At 42.5% G+C, this 18,502-nt stretch overlaps 1 protein-coding gene across 1 annotated transcript in view; it reads right to left on the bottom strand.

Annotated features, from left to right (window-relative positions):
- Positions 1 to 18,502, bottom strand: part of TTLL7 (tubulin tyrosine ligase like 7) — a 69,223-nt gene that overhangs the window by 37,803 nt on the left and 12,918 nt on the right. The window contains exons 7-15 of the mRNA XM_054980523.1: positions 18,241 to 18,405; positions 17,354 to 17,512; positions 12,232 to 12,326; positions 11,184 to 11,331; positions 11,015 to 11,088; positions 6,638 to 6,773; positions 5,910 to 5,996; positions 3,754 to 3,940; positions 278 to 549 (exon numbers count right to left, since the gene is read on the bottom strand). Of these exons, the coding sequence (XP_054836498.1) occupies positions 278 to 549; positions 3,754 to 3,940; positions 5,910 to 5,996; positions 6,638 to 6,773; positions 11,015 to 11,088; positions 11,184 to 11,331; positions 12,232 to 12,326; positions 17,354 to 17,512; positions 18,241 to 18,405 (1,323 nt within the window). The remainder of the gene's footprint in view (positions 1 to 277; positions 550 to 3,753; positions 3,941 to 5,909; positions 5,997 to 6,637; positions 6,774 to 11,014; positions 11,089 to 11,183; positions 11,332 to 12,231; positions 12,327 to 17,353; positions 17,513 to 18,240; positions 18,406 to 18,502) is intronic.

The raw sequence follows: 18,502 nt of genomic DNA, 5'->3' as shown, positions 1-18,502 counted from the left end.
GGATTAAACAAAACTTTCTGTGCCTCAGTATATTGCTGTATACCTGCTATATAACGCTATACTTGAGTAACTTTAAATTGTACCTGTTAGCTTTATTCCAAAAGATTATTTACCTCTGAATTACTGTTTAGGTTCATTAGATGCAGAACTGGAAATTTAAAGCTTGGTTAATTAGGAAATAGCATAGCAGAGCCCAAGTATTCATCTCAAGTCTTTTTTTTTTTGACAGTGTACAATTTTTAAAAAATTGATGCCATCATGTTACTTGCTAACTTACCACAGAAGAATGTACAGTACCAAGGTTGGCAGTGTGTGACATTTTGACTGCAGGTGAACCTCTGTTTAAAGAGTATGACCTACTCACAGAAGATGGACGAGAGGTCTGTACCATCGGCTTAGCAGAGAATGGGCGGTTTTCAGCAGCTTGAATTTGCATAGTCAAGGCTGAAAAGGACCGAGGGCAGCTTACAGAACGTCTTATGGGGGCTGATGATGCAGTAGATATGTAAGAGGGAACTTTTTTTAAGGGCCGTTTCCAGTGCATTCTGCCTACAAACAAATACAGCACATGGTTAACAATGTTCCCATTCATTCACAGCAGCTTTCACAGAACTTCCCCAGCACTAGCTAATTTTCTTCTCAAATATATATAATTGTCTAAAACGTCCATCCTATTTCACTTGGACCTGTTCTGCTTATAAAGTAGGCCTTCACATGTTTATCACTTCAAGGGGAATTCTGGCTACTCTGGTCAGTGTGGTGTGTGGTAGACTGCACACACTTCTTTCCTTCCTGCTCTCCAAAAACCACACATTTTACAGGGATTCCCTGTAAAACACATTTTACATGTGTTCCTGAATACACAGATGGATGTGGCAACCTCTGGCTGTTTGGGACAGAATGGGACTCTTCCTTCTACCTACATAACTATTCTGTTTGGATCTCTGGTCTTCCCAACACTGATCTGACAGCTTGCATGCCTTCAGCAACACTCAAGATGGCAACATTGATGAAGAAGAACCAGGCAGATCAAGTATCATTCTATGATATCCTTCACCACTTACCTGTCAGGCTGCCTCTAATACTAACCCACCAAGCTTCTAAGAACCTGTCTTAGAAATTAGCATGAAGGAAAGAAACAAGAAACTGAGGTCTCTGGGAATCACAAGATGGTTTATCCCAAGCCAAACAGTTTGTAGAACTTGGTTTAGAATGGACTAAATTATTCAGAGTAGCTGCAACTGTCATGTACAAGAAAGAGTAAAATGCAACAGTGGGGGACAAATATCATGGAAGCAAAATTATCCACATTCTCCATACTTAATGCCAAAGCCTATCAGCTGAAGAAGTCCTATAAATGAATCAGTATCTGTTTACAGAGAACAAACACAGAGCAGCCCACCCCCAGCAAGGATGCTGTAATAGACAAGATCCAGAGGAGTTAGCCGTGTTAGTCTGTAGTAGCAAAATCAAAGAGAGTTCAGTAGCACCTTTAAGACTAACCAATTTTACTGTAGCATAAGCTTTCGAGAACCACAGTTCTCTTCGTCAGATGCATGGAGGGCAGAAAGAAACTGGTCAAATATAGAGGAGGAGAGGGGAGGGGAGGAGGAGAGGAGGGATGTAAACAACTCCTTTGATATGGAGATGCAAACAGCTCCTTTTGATGTGGGGATCAGTTTGCTTGTGTAAAGGTTCAAAGGAGTTTGCCGTGTTAGTCTGTAGTAGCAAAATCAAAAAGAGTCCAGCAGCACCTCCAAGACCATACAATTCCACTGCAGCACAAGCCTTCAATAACCACAGCCCTCCCCGCCAGATGCATCTGACAAAGAGAACTGTGGTCCTTGAAAGCCCACGTCAGGGTCAGGGAGAGTCCAGTGGCACCTGACATGGGCTTTCGAGGACCACAGTTCTCTTTGTCAGATGCATCTGGCAGGGAGGGCTGTGGTTATCGAAGGCTTGTGCTGCAGTGGAATTGGTTGATCTTGGAGGTGCTGCTGGACTCTTTTTGATTTTGCTACTACAGACTAACACGGCAAACTCCTTTGAACCTTTACACAAGCAAACTGATCCCCACATCAAAAGGAGCTGTTTGCATCTCCAGATCAAAGGAGTTGTTTACATCCCTCCTCTCCTCCTCCCCTCCCCTCTCCTCCTCTATATTTGACCAGTTTCTTTCTGCCCTCCATGCATCTGACGAAGAGAACTGTGGTTCTCGAAAGCTTATGCTACAATAAAATTGGTTAGTCTTAAAGGTGCTACTGGACTCTTTTTGATTTTGCTACTACAGACTAACACGGCAAACTCCTTTGAACCTTTACACAAGCAAACTGATCCCCACATCAAAAGGAGCTGTTTGCATCTCCAGATCAAAGGAGTTGTTTACATCCCTCCTCTCCTCCTCCCCTCCCCTCTCCTCCTCTATATTTGACCAGTTTCTTTCTGCCCTCCATGCATCTGACGAAGAGAACTGTGGTTCTCGAAAGCTTATGCTACAATAAAATTGGTTAGTCTTAAAGGTGCTACTGGACTCTTTTTGATTTTGTAATAGACAAGATGACTCCTCAACAGCCATTTCCCATCTCAACAACGGACATTTTACTAGTTCTAAGTAAACAGCAAAAACATACTTCACAGAAGGTAGCCTGATTCAGATGTTCAGAAAAGGAGCAAGGGACTGTACTGCCTAAGAATGTATGTGAGGGACTGTATATATTTGAACTTGTTTCCCCAAGTATAATCTCCCACTATGAGCAAAGTGAATATATTAAAGTGTGTCAGGCTCTTCCACAGGGATGTGGGATATAAAAAGAATGAGATGAGGAAAGAATAGCAGGTGCTTTTCTTCCACGAGGAAAAAAATCGTAAATGCTGAACTCTTTGTGGCACCACTACCCATTCAGCTACCATATTATGTGGATTATGCATAAAGAATACCAGTTGGCTATTTTAAGATTGATTACATTTGGAGTACCTTTCAGTTATAGAACTGGAAAAGAATTCAGAAAAATGGACTATCTGTAGGGCAATTCAAACACCTTGTCTTATACCTACCTCAGTTCCACATTTGAACAGAAAATGATTCACAGTCTATTGCTGATGTTTGGAAAGACCCAAAGCCTCTGACTATCTCTATGCGGTGGAAAAGAGCAAGAGTCCAGTAGCACTTTTTCAGAAGCTGTGGCTCACAAAAGCTCATACCCTACCACTAATTTTGTGAGTCTTATAAGTGCTACTGGTCTCTTGCTCTTTTCCACTGCTACTGACAGACTGACATGGCTACCCATCCTGATCTATCTCTATGCGGTATACCAAAATCTGGGATCATTATTTCATGGACAAGATCAATGACCAAGTTACTCACACGGATTCTTATCAATCTAGTTTTCTAGAAACCTGGTTCCCAGTTTTTGAATATATGCTCAACATGGGCATAAGACCAGTTAAATCCTCCAAATTTGACCCCTATATATTTTAATTTTTCAAAGCTCAAATTATACATATATATTTTTAAAGCCATTTTGCAATATATTGCTTGTTATGCATTCTCAATTAAAAGTTATGATATTGTTCCATTGACTACAACCTACACAAGTCCTAACATGCTAATATTTGTATTGTTTTGTATTACAAAATTCAAAATTTAAATGATTCAAAGTCAAAAGCAGCCTTTTGGCATCCAGCAGTCAGAGGCACAGCTGTAAAATATTTTTATGCTTTACATTTCAATAATGGGGTATTTATTTAACTTACTGGATCGCTCTATTAAATTCTTCTCTTCGAGATCATATGCAATTTTTTTCTCTCTCTTCTCATTCTGATCTTTTTCACCTTCCTCTTCCCATTCAGAAACATCACTACTGCTTTCACAGCTACTGCCACTACTGTCATTCATCGGCTTCTTTACAAACTGAGCACTCTCTGGCATTGAATAGAGGGGCTACAACAACAACAAAAATCATATTAAAATCTCTTCCTCCGCCACCTGTGTGATAACATTAATTCTTAGTGCATGTGGTTTTGATGTGCCTGACTACCCTGGGTTAGATTGAGTGTTTCAGTGCTGAAGGAACACTCCACCCAGCCCAGTGGGTATGAATGAATATACCCGATATTGAAGATGCTCTTTACATTAACCCTCTTAAATTCTGGAGAACTAGGTTGTACACACTGAGGAACAACTATGGAGAACTGACAGAAACCAAAGTATGAGGTCACTGGGGACATAAGCTTGGATGAAAGCATATGAAAGTCAAGTTACTCATTCCTTCTTTCTCTCCCTCTGACCTCTAAAATATAGGTGGATATCCTCATGGTGGGGAAAAATAGTGGAAGTCCTCTCCATCTATCTTGAAATAAATGTATTGTATACATATCTTTTTTAAAAACCACACACCTTTTAATGGTTTCAGCCATATCCTGCTCTTTAAAATTATATTCTGTAATAGGTATAACACAAAATACTACAAGTTTAGAAAGAGATCTAAATATACACACACACACACACACACACACACACACAGGGATTAAGCCCTATGCAACAGGAACAGGACTTGGCCCTGCTATGTCTCATTCTAATCCCATATGCCCGTGGGACATTAGACAGAGCAGGGGTCATTTATCTTTCACAGTGCAAGGAAACGAAAAGCAAGAGACTGAGACAAAAAACAGCCACAGGAACAATAGGCAAGTCAGATAATTGTCTTTTCACCCTCCCTAAAAGCAGACACAAAGCAGAACATCAGTGCGAACAATTCTCTTGGAACATACCATTTATTGCTAGACTACAGCCACCCCCACCCTTGCCTAACAATATTGTTAATCTTTTTACCAACAGATAGGTTATGTTTTTATATGCCTGCACTCCAATGATTCGTAAGTGGAAAATAAGTTGCTTAACATATAGCAGACAGCTTGTCTTCCTAGCCATGTGTAGCTGGAGGATATAATGCAACAATGAACAGGACAGGAACAGTTCATGAATTACTGGTGCAGCGTGTGCTCCAAGTAGTACCCATCAGGTCTTCTGGAATACAGTTCTTTATGGGTTAATTCTCTGATTATTCTAAAACTGCACCAAAAGCTCCCTAATAGGGAAGCCCTTGAAAGGTAAAGGCAGAGAAACAGGGTGGTGTTGTGGCTACAGTCTCAGACTAAGATCATGAGGATCCTGGTTCAAATCCCTACCTGCCAAAAAGTTCACTGGGTAACCTTGGGCCAGTCATGCTCTCTCAGCCTCCCATATCTCACAAGGCTGTTGTGAGAATAAAATAGAGGACAGAGAGACAATAAATGCCACCCTGGGCTCTTTAGAAGGAGGATGGGATTAAAAAATGTAGCACATAGATAAATAGGCATCGTGTCCCTCCCTAATCCTGTGCTGGACCCCTAATTGTCCCATTGTTTGAACTTTGTTCTGCAGTCACACACTCAGAATTGGGGAAGAAGACCCCTAAAGTATTCAATAAAGAGAAATCTAACTTTTCAGAACTTTGTTAAATGTTATTTCCCTACTTGTCCCATGTTTTTTTCATGTGCCTACGTACTTTATTTTCGCATTCTACGGATGTTCAGTACCTAAAAGTACATTATAGTAACTGTATCTTATCTATTTTAAGTGTAACATGCCATCTAGAGGTCATAACTGGCCAGTTCAGAACCTCCAAAAATCCAAACTGGAATAGATAGCTAGCAGTCTTCAGGCTGAAGTGAAAGACAGATGAAATAATACTGCTCCATTAACGTTACTTTACCAGGGCAGTACATTTTCCTCCCAGTCCCATCAAAAGCCACATCCCTTGTCATCTGCATTTCTACATAGCTGTCCTGCTGAATACCCAAATTCTACTTGTACCCAGTTTTAATTTTTTTTAATAGCAACAAGGTGCCAAAATCAGTCTGCGAAATACCTTTGGCCCACGTGGCCTAGCAGACTTTCCCATTAGCTTTTCATCATCTAGTTCACACTGTTCAAGAAGATCCAAGATGTCTTCTTCCTGAAAAAGTAAGTAAAAAGGATTAAAGCAAAAGAAAAATGAATGGAAAGTTACAGTAATATAAACACAGCATTCTGCTTCTCACCAGGGGCTACATGTCCATTCCAACCTTCAAGAGCCTAATTAGTTAACATAAACCTAATTGTAAGAAAATGCTTTCTCCTTCAGCGTGCATCATTCTCTACCAACTACCCTTAATCCTAAACTTTGCAGGCAACATTACACTAATCAAAGTACTATTGCATGGGATTCCATGCAAATGAGATAGAAAAGAAAAACATTTACGAAAATGCTACCAGTTGAAAGTTTTCTCTTGTTTACCAGTAGCTTAGTCTACTGGAACTCACTGAGTCTGCATCTTCACACAGCAATATAGGAGCCATTAGTAAACTTGTTAGTCAGATGACACACGTCAAGATAGCCCTTAGCCAACAGAATTCCCAGTTTAGTTACATAAGGGTCACACTAGAGTAAGGAAGACTGAATGCAAGCAACCCTGAATTCAACCTTAACTCACACTCTAGCCTTTTAACACCGCAGGGTGAATCAAGAAAAATTCCACAATGTTTTTATTAAAAAACTGCATAATGTCACAGAACTGAAGAAACAAACTTGATGTCAATAGTTTCATCCACTGATACCTTCATCTTTTTCAGAGGGTTGTTCATCTCCCGCTGAAGCGAAGCTGCTCTCCCAGCAAGGAATGTTTGAAAGGCAGTGGCTAACAAACCTTCATATTTTTCAAGTAGCATCTTATCATCAGGAGGATAAATTCGTCTACATTTTTTTTAAGCGGAGAGAGAAAAAAACCATGAAATATAAACACGGCTTTCAATCTAACAAAGGGCATCACCTCGACAAAGAAATAAACTGGAGTCATACAAGAGGAGAGCTGACTGCTATTTCTGCTTTCATGTCAACGGGAATGGCACATGAGATTTTCTTAGAAGTCTATGCTCATGTTCAAATGCAACTCATGTTAACTTGCCAAATTAGGAACATTACAGGGAAAAAAATAAACCACAAAGTTTTTGCGTAGCATATTTGTCTAATCTTCATCATAATGTATAAAACGTACAGCAAACTCACTTATTCTAGTTAAATGAAATGTTTGCGTGCACAAGCATGTGCACTTTTTAACTGGGCCAAGTGTGGGAGAGTGCCAACTATGCAGACAAAATGTGGAATTAAGATTTAGTCTTTGAATACTCACTGAAATGTCACCTTCAGGTGTGCATGAGGCACGAAACATTAACAAAATACTGTATTCATAATTCAGAAGTATAAAAATTGGTTTAAGAAATGGGGAACATAAATCACCCTTGCTACCCCACTACTATCTTTTTAAAGTAGCTGTCAGTCCAGAACCATCTCTAGAACATTCGACTAAGCTTGAGCACCCAGTGATAGATTACCAGTGCTCATGTCTAATTGTTTTTGAGGTCCCCAGTCCAAATGACTGGTACAGCACAGTCTGTGTACAGCTGGAGAGGCCAGAGCAATTGATTTCAAGCTCTAGGACAGGGATATGCCTTTCTCTTGCTTACAACAAAACTTAATATGTACAGTGGTGATCTGTATACACAAATAAATGTTAATACTAATCTGCTATGGAACTCATGTGCATCTATCATAGAATGCCAATGTATTGTAAAGGATTCTCTACATATTTCAGGGTGTACTGCCAGTTCACACAGAGTACTAGCTCTGTTAGTTGGGCATTTTACTTTTACTTTACTTTAATTTATTTGGTATTTAGCCTGCCATCCCCACAAGCAGGCTCAGGATGGCGTACAACATTCATAAAATACATAATTATACAAATACAATTAAAATTATATCATAAATCATAAATCTGATGGCCTATTGCACATTTCTGCCCTCAAATATGAAGAGGGAGACACTTGGACGGATGGGATGTCATTGGATAGGAGAAGGCGACAGGAGGCTCAATGATGGTCCTAATACTGGCCTCAGCCATATGCCCAGTGGAACATCTCCGTCTTGCAGGCCCACCAAAATGATATCAGATCTTGGCGAGCCGGAGTGTCTTCAGACGGAGAGTTCCACCAGGTTGGGGCCAGGACCAAAAAAGCCCTGGCCCTGGTTGAGGCCAAACAAGCCTCCCTGGGGTCAGGGATCACCAGCAAGTTCTTATCTGCTGAACGAAGGGCACTCCGGGGTACATACGGGAAGAGACGGTCCCTCAGGTATGCTGGTCCCAGTCCGTTTAGGGATTTAAAGGTCAACACCAACACCTTGTAACGGACCCGGAACTCCACGGGAAACCAGTGAAGCTGCTGCAAAACTGGTGTAATATGTGACCTGAATGGAACATCCATCAGGACCCGAGCAGCAGCATTCTGGACCCGCTGTCGTTTCCAGGTCAGACCCAAGGGTAGCCCTGCATAGAGGGAGTTACAGTAATCTAGCCTAGAGGTAACCGTTGCATGGATCCCTGTGGTTAGGTCCTGGTCTGAAAGATAGGGGGCAAGTTGCTAGCCTGCCGTAGTTGGAAAAAAGCAGTCCGGGCCGCAGATGTGACCTGAACCTCCATAGATAAGGAGGAATCCAGGATCACGCCAAGACTCCTGACTGACGAGACAGGCACCAACGGGGCCTTCTCAAAGGCCAGAAGACAAATCCCCGTATCCTGCAGCCCATGGCTCAAATACAGGACCTCCATCTTCGAAGGGTTCAGCTTCAGTCTGCTCTGCTTCACCCAATCAGATACTGCCTCCAAGGCTCTCAACAGGATGTCCGGGAAAAACCCCAGAGCTTAATGATGTATTAATAATATCCTCCAGTTGGGCCCCCAACCCATCGGCACTGGCTTTCACCAGCCACAATGGGCAGGGGTCCAGGGAGCACGTGGTGAGCCTAACCAGCCACAGGATCCTGTCCACCTCATCCCAGGAGACCAGACTTAAGTGATCTAAGGTTGAACCAGAAGACGGCCAAGGGGCCTCCAGTTCCCTTAGTCTCAACCGTGGCTGGCAGATTGTGGCAGAGAGACAAGATTTTATCTGCAAAAAAGCTCCCAAAAGCCTCACAGCTAACAGCCAGATTTCTATTTTGGCAGTCTCCCTGAAAGAGGGAGACCAAGGACCGAACAACCTGAAACAATTTTGCCGGGCATGAGCTTGCAGGTGCTATGGAGACAGCCAAGTATTCCCTCTTCGTTGCCTTCACAGCCACCTCATAGGCCTTCATAAATGCTCTATAAGATGATCTTGCCTCTTCTCCACGGGTCCGTCGCCACACACGCTCTCGCCGTCTCAGTTCCCGCTTCATCAGACGTAGCTCCTCCATATTCCAGGAGGCCCATCTGACTCAAGGATGGAGAGGGCAACGGGGAGCGATCTCGTCAATGGCTTTCGAGAGACGGTCCTGCCAGTCTCCCACCAAGTCACTCAACGAGCCGCCAGGGGGCACTGGATCCCGCAAAGCATTCTGGAAACCAATTGGATCCATGAGTCTCTGTAGGCAAGCATAAATCAGCTTGCTGCCTATGCAGGAGGGGGCTGGCACTCCCAGACGAGCCTTCAGGACACGGTGGTCCGACCATAGCACCACTGTAGTGGCATCTATGTTCACCTGAACCCCCACCCCAAAGATCAAATCAAGTGTGTGGCTCACTTGATGTGTAGGAGCAGAAACAAACTGGGAGAGTCCCAGTGCTGCCATGGACAACACCAGGTCCGTAGCCTGAGAAGAGGTGGGATCATCAACATGGGCATTGAAATCACCCAAGATTAACAGTCTAGGATGTTCCAAGGCCCACCCCGATACCGCCTCTAACAAGCTTGACAGGGTAGCTACTGGCATGCTAGGCGGTCGATACACCAAGTAGATAGCCAAACTCTCCTCTGCATCTCACACCAGGCCAACACAATCCATGCCAGCGATCTTTGGTGCGGGGAATGTCCTGAAAGAGAAAGACTCTCAAATGAGTATTGCCACCGCTCCTCCCCCCGCCCCCGGCCATCTGTCCAGGACTGGTGAAGGACCGAGAAACCTGGTGGAACCAGTTCTCCCAAGGCGACTGTCTCGCCCTCCCTTACCCAGGTCTCGGTCACGTACGCCAGGTCCATGTCTTCTGCCACAAAAAAAGTCCTGCAGTGTTCTGGTCTTATTATTAATGGACCTGGCATTGCACAACACCAGTGTCGGAGAGAGGCACTGGGATGGGACGTAGGTTGGAAGGACACCAAGCTCTACAGCGTCTCCGCAACCTTCCAGTCCCACCTCACGTCCCACCGCCATACGTCCCTCGACCCCCAAGTACTGGGATCCCTAGCTTCACTCCAGCCTCCTCCTTCATATCCACTGCCCTCCACATACCTCCCTTCATAAGTCAAAATACAGTGGTGCCAATGGTAACAGCAACCCACCGTGGCTACTCCCAATTCAACCATCGCTATCCGCCTCCACCCCTCAATCACAGCAAAAATAAATAACTACAAATACAATACAAATCCACTCCTCTCCCCTTCTCTGCTCCTCTCCGTTTCGTCTCCTCATCCCCAGCTCGCAGTTTTATTCGGTGTCCAGTGAGAGGAGGGAGTTGAAAGGCCACTACAGCAGTCTTTCAACTAGGGTACATTTTAGTACCCTATTTGAACTAACAAGGTGCACTTCAGACAACATCCAACACTCCACTGTAGTTGTGTATCCCAGGGGATGAGCAACCACGGCAAGCGAGCTCTCTTTTAAGAAAGACTGTCTTGCCACTACTTATCATCTGCTCAAGGATTTTCCAACCAACTGCCCAGCAACCCCAAAGTTTCCTGAAATAAAGTTTGCAATCAGGTCAGAAAACACTGCCTCTCATACCATTAAGGCTAAAACCTACGCAAACTGACTCCTAAATTAGCTGATACCACTTCTAAGTTATACTGATGAATTTTATCATCCGTCATCAATCTTTGCACAAACAGGATTTAGGCACAGTGAATTCCTACTGTGAAGGGGCACCTGTGAGCTGTTTTGGACAGAAAAGACAGAATCATAGTTACCTGTAATTTCCCATGTGTCTGTTTTCATGTTGTTCTTTGGAGATCTGCCTGCGTACTTGAGCAAGTCTCTCTTTCTAGAAATCAAGAACATTTAAGAAGCAATACAACACATTTCTTGTGAAATGACAGAAACTGAATTTTCCTCAATTTTCTGATTTGTTTTAAATACCAGTTCCTCTCTCCTCCTTTCCAGGGAGCGGCGTTGTTTCTCCCAGTCTGATGACACTGGTGACAGCCTTTTCATTGAGCCTTGACCATAAAGTCTCTTCTGGGCTTCTGCTTTTTGCTGGGCTAAATTTTTTCTTTTATCACTTGTCCTGAAATGAGTATTATAGGTCAAGCATGATTAAAGTACTGCAGATAGTGATGCATCTATACTTCACATAACCAATTCTATTATGTTAATGCACTGTTGAATAATCCCATGGTAGCATTTGCACAGATTTATTTTCTCCAAGCGTTGCCATGCAGCCTATGTTTGGTTCACCCAGCTCTTTGCCCTTTCATTTTAATGAGGGACTATCTTCTTTCTACTAGCCTTTGACAGGGCATTACCCCATGAAATGATCAAGAGCAAGGAGAAGAAGCAAGACCACACTTAGTATCACATTAAGAATTCTCATACTGCAGAGTACCCAGATTGGGCCCATCCTATCTGAAGTCAGAAGTGAGTTGTGGGTTCTGCTCAGATGCCACATGTGTGGTACCCACTGTGGATCAGGACTGTAGCACGCATGGAAAAGAGGTTTCAGCCTTCCTCCCATCCCATCTTCCTGACCTGCAATGGTCCTGGGGAGCACTATCTGGAATACTGGGGAAAACCACATCTTTCCTGAGTATCCTTGACAGGGGAAGGCGGGGGCAGGGTGGAGTAATGAAATGTAATGTGTAGTTCCACTCTAAGAATCAGAGATTAGAAGAAAGATGGACAACAGCCTTCTGGAATCTGCTGTTTTATAGTAAGGCTGGCCTTGGGCTGCCTTGGGCCTCCAACGATATAACCAAATCAGGCCTTAACCTGCTCTCTACTGTATTCTCTGATAAAGTAATGGCATTATGTTCCACTCAAATATTTATGCTGCAGAGCTGTTAAACAGTCGAAAGAGCTTAACACAAATGTTTCCCACAAAGCAGTTTCCAATACTTCGGAATGTTAAAAAAGTTTTTTCCTCTATTCATAACAAAAGAAACAAACAAAATCAGTTATATAAATTTACCTTATATTGAGCAGCTTTAATGCATTCAGCAGAACACCTTTTTTCACATCACAGTCGATTTTTTGATCAGTGCCAAAACTTGGGGCTCGATTAATCTGAAGAAATTAAGAAGACATCACAGCTTCAGGAATGTTTAGTCCACACAAAAAAAAAATAGGCTGGGAAACAATCTGTTACACAGGCACACACATTTGGACCAGATTTCAGAAACAAAAGTGGCAAATGTATTCCCATATGAACATACATTCTGCATCGCTAATTCTCACTATTTGTTCATTGCCTATTGATGATACGTAAAATGCTCCAAAATAGTGGAATTATAAAATACATTAGCATGGCAATTTTTTTTAATAATAGAGCAGTAACAAAGTATGTCAGCTGAATAACTTGCATGGTAATCCAGTGAGAGTGGATTTTCCTACTTAAATGCATGTTACAAAAATCCAAAACGTGATCGCACACTGAACTTAAAAAAGAATGAACCAAACAGAAACATTCATAAAAAATATTATGCTAGTGTACTTTTTATGTACATAAAGCAATTGTTTTTCTTACTGCCAGGAAGGAGTCATTGTAACTGAACATTTTTGGTTTAAGGAGCCTTTTCTTCCTCTATAAACTGTCTTAAACATTAACTTTATATTACAAAAGAACGAAAAGGAAGATTCATGTGCTATCCATGCACTCTATGAAAACCACCATTTACACTTTTAGTGCCCTCATTTAATAGCTACAAAGTCTAATAAGGATCCATAAATAAAATTTTGCATTCAGCCCAAACTGAGTATTCAGCCACTTCCACAGAGTTCATGCTGCAACTGAACGGCCGAGTATGATTCAGATTCATAGGAAGGTTCAAATACCAGTGAGAATAATCATTATTCGTGGTCATGAAATGGTGAGGCACTTAAATTTAATTAACAAATTAATTAACAAACATAAACCGAGGTCAATAGCTTCTGATGTTGCTTAAACAGAATAATGTATTCTTAGGATCTCTAGGTCCATGTTATCCCAACTCCCTAAGCCCTAGTTCAAACCAGAAAAGCAACAAGGGATCCATGATTGGATCCCCTTCACTTTTCAAAAATTGGTGATAGTAGTCTGACTGCACATGATACAGGAACCATGCTGAAGCTAAGCAGGTATGGGTATGGATGGTACCTAGATGGAAGATCAACTGGAAACCATATTGACTCTGCCTTGAGTTGGGAGACAGGCAGGATAATTAATCGTGGGAAGGAAAAGAAGTTGGATCACTGCTGTTACCCAAATGGGGGTCTCCTTGTGAGTTGGGAAGAATTAGCATATGAGAAGACACAGCAAGAGGGGGTAATGGGGATCTCCATCAATGTATACCAGAATTGTTCCCTTAGAGAACTCTCAAATGAACAGGCAGATGTTCTAATGGAAAGGTTTCTTTATTAATAGCATGAGATTAAGCTGCGAGTCTCCTCAGTAAGCCTTGTTATCTCTGCTTCTCTCCTGGATGTGGAGGGCATTGAGTCAGTCATCCCCTATGACTCATGACGATAACTTTCCAGTCTCCAGGCTGGCTGGCATCCACTCTGCCTGGAACCAGGCAGTTCCTGTGATTTCTGACAAGGGGTTTATGATATTTCATATCTATAAACTGCCCTTTCAGTATGAGGGAGGGATCTGACTGCTAATAGTGCCACGGCATTGAGGAGATGTGACATCAGAGCTGCCATTTTATTTGCTCTCATATGCTTTCAAGCATGAACAATATTCATGCTTCCCTATTGAACATCTTCAGGGGTAGTATAGTCCACCAGTGTATGCAAGAAAGAAGAGGAAAAATGGGGCATGCTTGCAATGACCCCCCCCCTTACACACACACACACACACACACACACACACACACAAGATGGGCCATGAAAACTCCACAGAGGGAAATCAACATGAGAGGCAGCTGAAGAGAAGGGGAACCACTTCGACACTGACTGCTCTTGCAAATGAGACAGGAAGAAGACTAACCCCACCACCACCCTTGTCATCGAAATGCATTTCTCATGACAGCACAAAGATTAATCTGGCAATCTTAGGTAGTTAGCTGTCTTCATTTTATACAAAAGTGAGGTTCATGACTTTAAGCCATAGGCCAGTTTGCCTCAGCCCACATAAACTCAAATATGGCACAAGGCCTGACTAGTAGGTCTAACAAGGCTCAGCTGATCAAGGCTGGATGGCAAGACACTTTTCTTGCTGCACCCTTCCCCTTACAGGCATTCGCTGTTGAGATCCTCCTACCTTCCCTCCCAAAGGGCGTCATGGGACTGGCTGGTCACCTACTGGGGCCAAGTAGGATTTTGGGGATTTCCACCAAATTGGCAGAGGTGAGGTCCTTTTTCCACTTCCTCTTTGATATCTTTAGTGATACGAGTTATTTAAATAGGCCTGGTTTACAACACTGGTTAGGTCACAACTAGTTTGGCAGAAATAGGGCCGGTTGCTCAGGATAGGTAGGGTTAATTGGCAAACACCCTAAGGTATCTCAGTGATGGGATGTGTGTTTGGAACACACCATTACATTCTGGGCAGCTGGGTGCACTGTGAAGGAGCGCCCCAGGTGCTGAGCGACATCTCTCGAACCTGGTAGGTGGCATGAGGCCCATTAGGGGAGGCCGATGAAGCTGGGCACCTCTCAGCACAGCAGGGTTGTGCAGACTATGATAAACAAGGCAGGCAAAACTGCCAGCCAAGTTTGGAGCCAGTGTATATTTGCCAGGAGAGCACCCAAGGAGGATTCCTAGTGCAGCCCACCCTCAAATACTCAGCTTATATTACAAACGATGACAGAGATCAGAAGGTAAAGATAAACATTAAATAAACAAACTAGTTGACTCCATGTAATTTGTATCTGAGTAATTATTTGTCTTGTGTCAGATCTGGGAAGTGCTGGTGCAAATTAAAAGAGTTTTCATACCACTATTCTTAAATTGAACCAGAAACTCTGTTGTGATTTAGATGATCAAAAGGTCATCACATTCTGTCATCACCACTGATTTAAAAGAGTAATTTACTATTCCTAGGTCCTAAAAAGAAGAGCCTCAGCTACAATTCTAGGTTTTTGCACATCAAACTATTATGGTAAATATCAGAGGCAACCCCACTAGCACCACAAAGGAACTTTGATGTATGCATGTTTTAAGAGTAATCCTTCTTTCGCTTCCTGGATAAGTCAGGATATAGGTCCTCCCTCCCCCCTCAAGCCATTTCCCTGTGTCACAGTAACTCAAGTAGAGTTCCCCCCCCTCCATTTCTACTGCTCTATGTGCACAGAATACTCCACATGGAGCAGAAAAACAGGGGTAAAGCCTCCCTCCCCTATTTCGACACAAGGAAACAGCTTGAGGGGGGAGGGGGAGCCCTTCCTTCCCCCGCAGAGGCCGTTTGGGCTCTCCTTTATTTTTTAAATAGCTATTCCACAAAGCTGATATGTGGCTGCAGGGAACTCAAGTTGGGTCCAATTCCAGACTCAACTCTTTAAAAACCTGCACATCTAACTTGATCCTGAGGGCCATACAGATGTGTTCAGATCTATTCAATAGATACTCACAAAAACTGTACATTTCAATACATGAATTTACCTATTAATGTACTCAGCATAAAGTGATGACATTTTCATCTGAAAACTACATGTGTGTTTAAAGGGCAATCAAGTCACAGGTGTCGTATGGTAACTCCAGAGGGCTTTCAAGGCAATAGATGAACAAAGGGGGTTTGCCATTGCTTGCTTCTGCACAGGAACCCTGGACTTCCTTGACAGTCTCCCATCCAAGTACTAACCAGGACTGATCCTGCTTAGCTTCTAAGAGCTGACAAGATCAGGATAGCCTGGACCATCCTGGCCAGCTTGAAAACTAAACAGGAGAAACAAGTTTGGAAAGAAGAACTGATTTCCTAGTTTGAAATAGGAACTTTCTACTTTCTTCCACTAGATGGTGCAAGGTGGGCTGCTTTAAAATTAGATACATGGCTATTAGAAATTTGACTGTTCTTGTGGTTTCAGGAAAAAGAACAGTCACACAAGTGTCATTCAGGAGGCCAGTGACGTTTCTGCTTTGTTTTAAAGTTATTCAATGCTAAAATGGCAGCTGACTATAACTCTGCACCACAGAGCATTTCTTCATACCTTGTAAGAGACAGACAACTTCTAGCCATTTGCCATTTTCCTACAACCAAGCACAGGATTGCATACACACAGAGCACAACAGTCCCTAATTACAAGCCAGTTTAGAAATGACCCTGAGCTCCAAGCTAATCTGAGAGCATCCCCTCAGTAATGACCCCAAGTTTTGACGGTGCAAGACTTGGAGATGAGTTTAAGTCCCTCATACACAGAGCAGTTCACAAGATGACCTTGGGTAAGCTACTACCTCTTAATCCATCCCGACTCCCAAGGTAAACTACTCCGGACTCCTCTGAGAAAGAAGAGACCACAAATAAAATAAATAAAATTGACATTGCTGGGAACTGTGGCAAAGCCTCCAAGAATGACTACGTTCGAAATCCCTTTTGCTTTGAGATCCATCAAAGACCATCAAGCATCGTAGGAAACAGCACCACTCAGGGGGGGATGAAACAATGGCTACCAATGGCAGTTGGGTACAGTCCTTTCATATTTTGTATTATCTACTGTAGTCATCTAAGTTTAGCTGTTATAAAAAGGTGTTATAAAAAGGTGTTTAGCTGTTATAAAAAGGTGAACATGAGATTCCTGATTTAAATCAACTCACTAGAAGAACTCACGGCAAACCCCACCCCCATCTATCAGGTTGGAACTGTGTGTCACCTTGGCAGATACGTGTTGCAAAATGCTGCTGAGGGAATGCAAACACAGACTTATTATCCCCCTCCCCCCAAAAGGCAAGAGGGCAATAGTACTCCCCACAGTTGCTAAGGCACAAACAGGCATTCAGAAGTACACTGCCTCTTTCTTTCAAATTCTGAGTAACATACAAACCAGCTCAGATCCAAACATTGTTCAGATCCAAGCTCTGAACAAAACTGGATTTTCCCCTTCACTGTATTAGACTGAACATTAGTTTCACTTAATGATCCTTTCATGTTTTTCAAATTCATTTTTAAAACAACTTACCTCTAAGAGCCACGGCTTGAGTTTTCTATCCAACAGAATATCAAAACCCAGAACTTCAAAGCAAACACTGTCACTTCCTGGAGACTGTCCCGGTCTACACATTCGGTAAGCATGAAGGACATGTGGCTCTGCTACTATGAGTGTCTTCACCACTAATTCCTGGGGGGGATTGTGCAGAAGGGCAAGGATAGCAGTGAGAGACCATTTTTATTTTTGAGATCACAGATAGTTAACATTCAAATACAGAAACTAGACTGAACCTACTGAATTTAGAAAATCTAACCAACAATTGATTCCACTGTAAATCACAACAGCCTATGGGGAAAAATTAATTTAGGGATTTAATTGGGACTGCCAACACATTATTCTGCTCATTGTATTTATGAGTCACCTAGAACTATTTGATTGTCGCTCCATTTTCCATCTTCAAGACATAAAATAATTATTTCCCCCAAACGATGACACAACTTCCTGCGTTCATGATAAAACAACAGTATGGTGTAGTGGTTAGTGTCAGACTAGGATCTGGGAGAATCAGGTTCAGATCCGCACTCTGCCATGAAAGCTTGTTGGCTGACCTTGGGCCAGTCACACACTCTCATCCTAGCCTTCCTTACAGGGTTGCTGCAAGGATAAAGTGGAAGACAGGAGAATGATGTTAGCTGCTTTGGGTCTCAACTGGAAAGAAAGTCACGGTATAAATGTAGTATATAAATAAATGAAAATATAAAGAAACATGAAGTTTGCCCTGTATAAAATCTGGCAAATTTGAGAACTCAGACCTATGCATCAAAACCAGATCAGACTCCAGATCAAGCTGAGAGAAGATGGGTACTGTTAATCTGCTAACAAACAAACACAGCTATTGCATATTAGTTGTCTCTTACTGAAATATCATTCCAGAATTTGGAAACGTCAAGTTGATTTGTTTGTAGAAACTCAGTAAACCACTTTATAGAGCGCTTACTGCCTTTGTCTTCCGTTTCATCCCGATCAAAACGTTCATTATGTTTATTTACAGAGTAATTGGTCAGGTGCATATACAGCTGGCTCTAAATGCAAGAGACAGAAAAGAGCCCTGATAAATAGGAAATAGAGAAGTTTATTAATGACATTCTAAAATAGGAGGTGGGGGTACAGTTGAGCAGC

Source organism: Eublepharis macularius, chromosome 5, assembly GCF_028583425.1.
Source record: "Eublepharis macularius isolate TG4126 chromosome 5, MPM_Emac_v1.0, whole genome shotgun sequence".
Taxonomy (NCBI): domain Eukaryota; kingdom Metazoa; phylum Chordata; class Lepidosauria; order Squamata; family Eublepharidae; genus Eublepharis; species Eublepharis macularius.
Note: the sequence above shows the minus strand (reverse complement) of the source record. Positions and strands in the feature narration are given on the sequence as shown.